A 10,516-nucleotide genomic window follows, 5' to 3' on the forward strand; every position below is an offset into this window, starting at 1 on the left:
ATGTGACTGCTGTGAAGACCGAGAAATACACAGCTCAGTACGTGGCACAGTGCCTGTTATACTGTAAGTGCTTGACAGAGCTATTATCACTTTATTCTTTTATTTGCAAATAAACAGGTCTCAGCTTTTCATCTTTGGGCACTGGCCTGGGCTCTAAGTCTGATTAGGCCCTAATCTTAGTTCTAAGTCAATGAATGATCTGCTATTCCCAAATCGCCTTGATATTTGTAGATTCACTTCAACCTTCTCTTGAAAGTTCATGGATACATAAAGTTCCAATTATGCAGTACAGATACAGAGATACACCTTCTCATTGTATATGAGAACTTCCCTGGGCCTCCTCAGTACATATGGATAGTACAATGAAAAATTATAAATGCTCAGACCTACTGTATAGCACAGGGAACTATATTCAATTACCTGTAGTGAGCTATAATGGAAAAGAATCTGAAAATATATGTGTAAACATATGTGGGTTTATGTATAACTGAATTGCTTTGCTGTATACCTGAAACTAACATTGTAAATCAACTATGCTTCAATAAAAAATAAAATGCAAAAAAAATTATAAATGCCCCAAGTAAACAAAATCATTGGGCCGAACATGCTGGAACCTGGCTTAGCTGAGGGCAGAGCAGTAAATGTGACATGACAGCAAGAGTGCTAGACTAGAGTTAAGAAACTAAGGGTCAAGTGCTAGTCTGCCACTTTTAGCTGGGTAAGCAAGCTCTTCACATCTCCTGGCTTCAATTTCCTCTTTATAAAACAGGGGTATGTTTAAAGTATGTACTAAATCAACTCTAAAGTTCCTTTTGAGCTCTAAGACTCAATGATTCCATTGGGTGAAAGCCAAGAGGATGGCTGGAGGGTCAAAGTGGATATAAAGATATGAAGCTGGGGGTAGGGCAGTGGAATAAGAATGTGAATGTGAAGGGAAACCTATGGGTTAATAAGAGAAAGGATTAAGTCAAACAATAAGTCAAACATTACCTATAAGGGTGCAGATTGGGAGGATGAGCTGGACTGAATGTCTAGGAAAAGATTAGTTCAGGAAAATTCTAAAGGGGGATCATTTATCATTGGACATGCAGTAGCAGCCAGAAAGAACTTTGCTTCTTCAGGGACTAGGGAGCTGAGAGAGAAAGCATCTGGTGATCTGAGAGAAGGAGTGTAGAACTCTAAAATCAAACTTAGAGCTAGACTCTTCAGGTATACCCTGTGGCTACAAATGCCTCACATCAGAGGCTCAGACTCTGAAGACAGGTTGCCTCGGTTCATATCATGGTTCCATGACTTACTGACCTTGGGGTCTTGGGCAAGTGAGCTACTCTCACTGTACCTCAGTGTCTTCATCTTTAAAACAGACATAAACCCAGAACCTAGTGCACAGGAATATTATAAATATCAAGTGAGTTGATATATGGAAAGCCCTTTGAACAGGGCCTGATATCTGTTAAGACTAAACAAGTCAGCTTATTTATTTTCTGCTGCAGAGTGGGATGTATACATGACTCACTACAGAGTCACTTCATTCTCCCTATGAAGAGGATTTAGGGGCAAGGTTTCCTACCCGAAGCTGAAATCTAGAAAAAGAACCCCACTTCTGTTGCCTTTTGTTCCCTGGGTAGAGTCAAGAGGAAGTACCACAAGTGGTCAGGAGGAAACCTACCACCACTGGTGGCGGAGCCACTGGTACAGCACCGCCGCTCCCGTTGCCTTCCATCATTCCCAAGGCGCTGCTGCAGGGAGTGTCAGATAACCAGTCAGCCCTTAAGGAGACAGTATGCTGAAGGGCTTTCCTACGGGGAGCTGAGTCTGCCACACCATTCTGCCTCCACATTTACTTTAAAAGTGTTGCTAAGTAGTCCTAACTGAAAGGCAGTTGCTTTCTGGCATTATGACAACAGGAACAATAATTTATATATTTTTTACTTTTCTGGCCCTCTTACAGGCCCGACAGTTCAACTTCTTGCACCTAATTCTCCCCAATATGTTTCTGTTCTCTCCTTATAGCATTATGCATTCTTAAGTTTCCTTCCAAATGCTATGCAAAGCGCTGTTAGTTTTACATGTCTACAGCTTCCCAGAATTATCTCACACAGGAAAACAGGGTGCAATATCCACATTTACAAAAGCGGCACTTTAATAGAATCAACAACATTAAAGATGTAAAGCCACACCCTTCCAATGCTCTCTCTTTACAAGTGAGCTCTAAGGACTCGTTTTATTTCCACCTGCAAGGCAAATATTCATTTGGAGTGGCCAAACAATCTGGCTTGTTGACAAGATGTTTCTTAAATTTTTAAGCTCCAATACAGAGAATGAACAATCATTGTCCATTGACTATTATTTCTTAACTCAACAGTCCATGGAGTTGTACTTTACAGGATGGGGAGAAAGAAAGTAGAAATGCCATCAATCTGGTCCTAAAAACTGTTGACTTCACCTCACGTGCCAAAGAGCAGAAGCTGACTCTAGGGAGGCTGTGAGAGGAAGACATGAAAGGAAACTGATGCATGTGAAGAAGCAGCACAGGCTACCCTCACTGACAAGTTTCTCTGTCTCTTTCCCCTACATGCTCTGGATGCTCCTGATAGGAGGTGGACACTTCATTTGTATATGCTTTGCTGATGACATTTCAAAAACAACGTTCCCAATAAGTACAAGGAAAATATATCTGGAGTTAAAAAGTCCAAATATATGAGCTAATTTTTTAAAAAAACTTACAGGCTGGGTTTTTGCTTTACAATGTTCCCTTCCTCTGATTTTGATATAATTCTGGAAATCTTTCTGTAATTTCCTCAAGGGTACAAAAACAGCTTTCAAAGCCAAATGATGATTTTTATGACTGGCTAGGTCTTGGCTTAAAGAATGGTATTATGATTATAAGGTTTAGCTTCAACTACTGAATTTTTCCTGAAAACAACATTGAAGAGAAAACATACTTCCTAAATAGTTATGCTGGAGCCTAATGGTTTCAGAACATGGTTACACAAAAAGCTCCATAATCCATTTGTGATATTAATTTATGCATTCTTTCGTATGGGCAAGTAAGATAAACAACTAATAAAAATATACATAAAATAATGTCCCCAAATAGTATCTATTTGTTCTCATAAAGTAAACTTCGAGTCTTATCTTGTTATACTATTCTCAAAAGGCAACTCCTAAAACAGCCTACCGGACTAGGAATTCCTGTGCTACTATTGATACGTTGTTACTAAATTTAAGTGTTTCTTGAATTCAACTTATTGGCAAAATTGTATACTTAGGAGCACTACATAAGTGAACTGTGAGACAGAGAGAAAAGACTAAATTGAAGAAGAGGGATATACCTAGACAAAAACCTAGCCCAATAGGCTAAGGACTATTAGAGGATCTGGATTCAGAAGTTCTCAAAAAATCAATAGCTATTTATTAAAATATCTACCACAGATAGGGATCATAGAAGAAAAAACAGTAGAATAAGATATACTCAGATCCCTTCTATGAGCAAAACCACTCAGTTTCTCAGTCTGCAAAATGGGGTAATAAAACCCATCCCATGAGGTTTTACTGAGGATTGAATTAAATGAGACAACATAGGGAGAGTGTCTCTCATTAGATATCAATAAATGTTACTTCCTTTCACATGATACACTGCCAAGAAAGCCGTTATCTGATAAGTAGTACATGCAGCATTCTACCTGGAAAGGGTCTGTCTTCATCACCCCCATGCAGAGGCACTCCCTTATTTTCTGGCATATACTTCTTGGTAATAGGTAAGGACATCAGCCGGATGTGATGGATGAGTGAGCGCCAGGTGTGAGCTCCAGAAAGCACTGGTTCAGGTGGTAATGGGCTGAAAGGTTGAATCACAAAGTAGGCAGTGAGCAAGATTAATCCCAGGGTTATGAGGACCTACAAGGAAAGACAGGAAATGGATTAATAATTGTCCCAGCAAACAAAATATTTTAATGCACCTCCCCCCCCATAAAAAACAGGCATCTTCTATTACTTCCAAAGTGCTTTAAGAACTAATCCATTTTCATAAACAAGACATTTACATTCACTTTTGAAAGCATTTAAAGTCTGAGGACTGTGGGAACTGCAAGGCTCACCAAGCTTCAATCATATGGACCAAGGCTATGTCCACCATTTAAAAATATGCACAAATATACTTAATTATAAATACACAGCTTTCACCTAGGACATTTAACAAAATAGTTAAATTTCCTAATAAAACATGGTAATGAAGAGTAAACCAATTTATTCATAGAAAAACCAAGGTTCAATGGTGGAATCAGTCAACATGAATATTTGGGGTGAATGCTGCAGAGTTTGTGCTCTGTCTAAGCTATTTCCAAATCAGAACACCTTGTTACCTTGTACACTGCTAGAAGGAAGGGATACTGGGGTGGCCCCCTCTGTGGTTCATTCTTTTCCAGTAGCTGTCTGATAAATTTTTCAATTGCCTTCTCTGACATGCCACACTGATGGCCTGTCTGTCTCACCAAATCAACAGTCTCTGAAAGTTTGTCATAAATGCTGAGCTCATTAGCAGCAAGATCCATGTCTTCTAATACAAAATCCCTGAAAGAGAGAAAAATAAATGTAAAAAGTTAGTTTCTTTAAAGTACTTTCTCCTCAAGATTACTTCCCTTAGAACAGTGTTTCTTGACTACCTTTGGGGAAGGACCAGTTCTTCCTAATTCTCTGATACAAATTTTTAAGTGTTTCTTAATTGTAGGCTAGTAACAACGAGTTTACAGACCAGCAGTGGTTCCCAAACACTTTGACAAGCACCAGTCCAGAGAGCAATAAATTCCTAATGGGACGCAGAAACACTAGTGCCATCCAAATGACTTCTGAAACCAATCACAGGAGATCTGCTACTGGTAATTTACTAAAATAAAAAGAAATGGAGTATGGAAAATGTTTTTGATCAATTACTTCTTTCCTTTTACATCACATGAACTTTTTAGCAATACAAGAAAAGGAACTGATAATTGAAGACAAGATTTACTGAGGAGCATGGTTATGTTTTGTTCCTGGCAGAGCAAGGATTTTAGACAACACAAAACCATGGCCTGGGAGCTCTTCAGACCTAGCAGGTTTGAGTCCTCATGCTTTTCTGTAAATACAATTTTAACAATAAAGGGCATTCTGTTTGTATTTTATATACTTTAAAAGATCTAAGATCTAGAACTCATTTCAAAATTCAATTTGGGTTCTCATATTTATTTTAAAGCCAGATTGTTTCACAGTGGCGAGAGAATAAAAGGCAAAAACTAAAGGCAAAATAGACTTCTCTCTGTATCATTTGTAAAATGAAATTTAACAGTTTTTTCTTAAAGTGCTTGTGCTACAGAACAACGTTTTTCTCCATTTACATGAGGAAAGCAGTGCTTGACATCTATTTTCTCTTCTGTTGTTGTTGCTCTTGTTTCTTGCTGCAGAGGTTCTCTTATTTCACATATTTCATCCCCAAAGTGCTTCTAACCTCAAAAAGCACTGAGTATTTTCAACGAATGGTGCTGGACAACTGAATATCCACATGCCAAAGAATGAACTTGGATGCTTCCTGGAATCACAGCTTTCCTTCTATGTTTTCTTCTAAGAGTTTTATAGTTTTAACTCTAAAGTTTAGGTTTTTTGATCCATTTTGAGGTAATTTTTGTTTGTGGTATCAGGGTTAGAGTTTGGGTTGTGGGGGGGCTTTCTAACACTGGATTAGGCAATGGTTTCTTAGATATGACACCAAAAGCATGAGTATCAAAAGCAAAATAAATTAGACTACATCAAAATTAACAAAATTTTGGTGTTACAAATAATACCATTAAGAAAGAAACAACCACCCACAGAATGGGGGTAAATATTTGCAAATCATATATCTGATAAGGAGCTGGTATTCAGAGTTCATAAAGAATTCTTACAACTCAACTGTAAAAAGACAACCCAATTAAAAAATGGGCAAAGTATTTGAATAGACATTTCTCCAAAGAAGATATAGAAATGGTCAATCAACTCATGAAAAGATGTTTAATATTGTTAGCCATAAGGAAAATTTAAATCAAAACCACAATGAGATAACCACTTCTCACTCACTAGAATGACTATAATTAAAAAGTCAGATAATAACAAGTGTTGGCAAGGATGTTGAGCAATGGAATTCATACACTGCTGGTGGGAATGTAAAGTGGTGTAGTTTCTTTGGAAAACAGTTTGGAAGTTCCTCAAAAACTCAAACATAGAGTTACCATAGGACTCAGTAATTCCACGTGTTAAGTATGCACTCAAGATAATTTAAAACAGATATCCATATGAAAACTTGTACACGAACAAGTTCATTTGTTCAAAGCAGCATTATTCATAATAGCTCAAAAAAGGAAGCAGTGGGGAGGGTATGGCTTAGTGGTAAAGCGCATGCTTAGCATGCACAAGGTCCTGGGTTCAATCCCCAGTACTACCATTAAAAAATAAATAAATAAACAAACCTAATTACCTTCCCCCATCCCCTCCCCAAAAGAAACAAAAGAACTGATAATTCTACAACATTAAAAAAAAAAATGGAAGCAACCCAAATATCCATGAACTGCTGAATGGATAAACAAAATGGATAATAATACCCATACAAGGGAGTATTACTGGAAAATAAAAAGGAATAAAGTATTGACACATGCTACAATATAGATGAAACTTGAACACATTATGCTCAGTGAAAGACGACAGTCATAAAACACTCATATTACATGACTGCATTTATATCAAAAGTCAAGAATAGGCAAATCTAGAGACAGAAAACAGGTTGCCTACAGGAGGGGGTGGGGAGGAATGGGGAGTACTACTGGCATCTAGTGGATGTCATGTTAATTAAAAAAACAACAAAAAAATTCTTATCCTTTTAAGTTATGCTAGCAGAGCAGCTCCTTTGCTTCGATCAACTGAAAGCCAACCCTCAGCACAAGGTTTGTATTTTTAAAAAATCAAATTGTCCCTTAAAAAAAATAATCAAAATAGTCATGGCTAAGCATTGAGTATGAGAGGATTGAGTGAAATCAGCTGAAGCTTGATAGTAATCCCTTTACCTCCAGAAAGAAGGTCCAACTCTGGCAGAAATGAGCTTTGCCACAGAGAGAAGTTCCGAACAGCAAGCTTGACTCTTAACAGTGGCTTATACCTGCAGGGGCACAGGCAGAATCACTAGCAGAGTTACAGAAATCAAGGAATCATGCACCACCCGAGATATACTGAATTGTCAGAAACCCTGGGAGTGTGACCCAGGTGCAGAAGTTTTCAAATCTCTTCCCTGCTGATTCCAAATCTCACACCCCCAACTAGGAGACACTGATGTAGAACAGTACTTCTCAATTCTGCCTCCCAGGGGATATCGGGCAATGCCTGGAGACATTTTTGACTGTCAAAACTGGAGGGGTACCCAGTATTTTCCAATGACTTTTTTCCTTCTCCATGCCAATTTCAAAGTCTCAAGAGGAGAAAAACCAAAGGGAACAGATAGGAAAACCTGAGATATCTAATTTCTCCAACATGGCCACAACTAACATCTTGCAGCAAGTCTCCTAGACCTATATTTACTTCTGATCTTAAACAAAAGAATCGCTTATATAACTGAAAGCTACCATCTTCAGTGCGAGGGGGACACATGTTAATGCACTTGGCAATAGGTTGTAGATGATGTACTTTGCTCCAAATAAAGTTATACATAAACACAGACACACACAAACAAAAACTGCAGGGGTACTACAGGCATCTAGTGGGTAAAGAGTTAACATCCTACAATGCACAGGACAGCTCCCCAGAACAAACTGTCCCGCTCAAAACGTTAAGAATGCTGAGGTTAAGAAATCCTGCTTTCAGGAGAGGCCTGCCAGGGAGCTGTTCACTTCTGAAGGATTACTTCAGGAATAAAAGGAAGCAACTGACAGCTATGATGAGATGTTCTCCACAATTCCTTCTGGGTCTCAGTCTAGGAAAACACAGGACAGAAGCATAGCTGAATAGAGTGACTCTGACAGAATGTATCAATAAAAATGTTTAAAGCAGAAAACAGGTTAAGAGGTCAGACTAAATGTAAATCTCTCCTTTGCCCTATTTGATACAGAATTTCTTTATTAATATAAATATGCCCTAAACACCGATATGACATCACCCCAGAGGTTCTCAGTTTTCCCAAATAAACAGCTATGCCAGCTAGGCAACTCTAAAGTGCAATATCTCTCCTCCTGCTTACTCATCTCCACCAACGAACCAATGACCAAATCCTCAATTCTACATCCTGCATAGTCCACATTCATCACCTCCTCTTTAGCTCTATGTTAATGGTAGTCAAGGTGCTCAACATCTCTCCCACAGACCATCACAAAGATACATTTAATCTCTACACTTCCCATCTTCCTTCTCCTTTTTGATCCATCCTCTACCTTCTCTACAAATTACTTCTTTAAAACACAAACTGGTTCACATTGCTCATCTATTCAAAGTACCTTCCTTGACTCCCCATGCCCTGCTAGGGAATAAAGCATGGTGGTTAAGAACACAGGCACTGGAGTTAGAAAAAGTTAGATGCAAATACTAGACTATCCATCTACTTTGTGGCCATGAGACACTGTTCAACCTCTCTAAGCCTCAGAGTTTTCATTTATAAATGAGGATGATTGTGTCTATCCAACAATGTTTTTAAAGGATTACAAGATTACGTATCTAAAACATTTGTCTCAATACCCAAATTAAATACTTTATTGTTATAAGATGAAGTCCAAATTACTTAGCATGGTCCTTTATGGTCTGGTTACTGCCTACTTGTTTAGTCTCATTCCCCATTCTTCCCTCATGTTCTTCATTGCCCTACTATTTCACATCTTTTTGTTTTTGTACACATCATTTCCTCTGCCTACAAAACCTAGCCCCCAGTACTTTGGCCAATGAGTAAACTCTATTCCAACCTTGATTTCTGCCCTTTGAACCTTAAACACAACTCTACCATCTTGTATTACATCTATTTCCTTTTCTCCCTCTCACACTATATTGTCTCTTGAGAGCAGAGATAAAGTGGAGAAAATAACATAAACTAATAACAGACATGGAAATTCACTGCAGAGACACGGAACTTTAATCAATGTCTGTTGAACAAATTTATAGAAAGGACCTAAAGTGATCATTCTGTTCCCAAACTAATTTAACGTAACTAATGGCTTATTTATTTTGCTTTTCCTTCTTACCATTTTTAAAAAATAAATTAAGCTTATTTATTTTGCTTTTCCTTCTTACCATTTTTAAAAAATAAATTAGCCTGAGACTTTAGGTGAGCAGGTTAGGAATTGGACACTTGGACATTTGTGTGTGTGTAGTTTTAGAGCAGCTGTGGAAGAACAGGGATCCAAACTAGATCTTGAAAATTGTTCTGGTCCAAATCAGAAAGGTCAAACAGAGCCTGTAGTATTCAAGTTGTGGGTTGTGAACTTCAGTCAAAACTTCAGTGCAGCAAAACTGAATTTAGGTTTTCCCTCTGTTCCTTAGAGGGAAACTGTGATAATACAACCAAATTTATTAAGGGAAAGATGTCCATAGAAGGTTCACCATGGAACAACCAAATGAGCAAACAGAGAAAGTCAGAATAGTAAGTATCTGAGAGTAGTCCCTATTATAAGGAGATGGCCAAGTACTTTAAAAGAAATATATTGGCGAATACCACAGCTATGTCGTCTCTCACACCAAAGTGTAGCTTGCAGAGTTAATGGTCTTAAAATACTACGCAACATGAGGCAGGTGAATTTCCTTGTTCTAGAAGGCAATTGGAAACAGCTAACTTACTCGGATCAATATTCCTTTCTGAAATCCGACATGCCAGGCTTATCATATACCATGATCACACTGAAAGAAAGAAAGAAAGGAAGAAAGGAAGAAAGGAAGAAAGAAAGAAAGAAAGAAAGAAAGAAAGAAAGAAAGAAATCCCTCCTTAACAATGATCAGAAAAAGATGTTTCGGAGTGGGGCGGGGAATCTACTCTCAGTATACAAAAGAAATTAGAAATACGTCAAAAGGGACAGTAAAATCTAGACTCCGCTAGCACCGCTGTTTTGGACATTGCTGTGACGCCTGCGAAACATGTTCAATCAGGCTCGAATTTGCTTTGCTCTCCTGGGCAGAGCCAATTTAAAAAAGGGAAACGTCTTAGTGAAGGCGACACCAGGGGAGTTGCTGGGGGATGCTGTCAGTCTGCAAAACGCCAGAGGCTCAAAAAAGGCTAACGCAGGGGCATGTGTGGCAGAGGCAGCGAACGGTGGGCTGCGCGAGGATGTCACTGACAGGTGCGGTGGCGAGGCTGTCACAGAGCTGCCTCCCCCCTCCCGGCCTCGGGCCCCAGTCACTCACATGCGGGGCCCGCGCCCCTCGGGCTCCTCCCGCCTCGGGGACAGCAAGCCGCGGGGCGGGGAGGATAAGCCGACAACTTCCTGCTTCCGGGAGCGTAACCTGGAAGCAACTTTCAAGCCACAGGAGAGGCAGCGCTCCTTCCCGT

The 10,516-nt window shown here is 39.1% G+C and overlaps 1 protein-coding gene across 5 annotated transcripts in view; it reads right to left on the reverse strand.

Annotated features, from left to right (window-relative positions):
* The window catches only part of C20H6orf89 (chromosome 20 C6orf89 homolog), a 32,190-nt gene that overhangs the window by 15,593 nt on the left and 6,081 nt on the right, over positions 1-10,516 (reverse strand). The window contains exons 1-4 of one of the 5 annotated variants that reach the window (XM_015237490.3): positions 10,372-10,487; positions 7,068-7,159; positions 4,365-4,572; positions 3,687-3,900 (exon numbers count right to left, since the gene is read on the reverse strand). In XM_015237490.3, coding sequence (XP_015092976.2) covers positions 3,687-3,900; positions 4,365-4,553 — 403 coding nt within the window. In that variant the 5' untranslated portion in view covers positions 4,554-4,572; positions 7,068-7,159; positions 10,372-10,487. Of the gene's footprint in view, positions 1-3,686; positions 3,901-4,364; positions 4,573-7,067; positions 7,160-10,371; positions 10,502-10,516 lie in introns of those variants that run through there. The other 4 variants (XM_072945098.1, XM_006202057.4, XM_072945099.1 and 1 more) reach the window with 4 other exon arrangements.

The sequence above is a fragment of the Vicugna pacos genome, chromosome 20 (genome assembly GCF_048564905.1).
Source record: "Vicugna pacos chromosome 20, VicPac4, whole genome shotgun sequence".
Lineage (NCBI taxonomy): Eukaryota > Metazoa > Chordata > Mammalia > Artiodactyla > Camelidae > Vicugna > Vicugna pacos.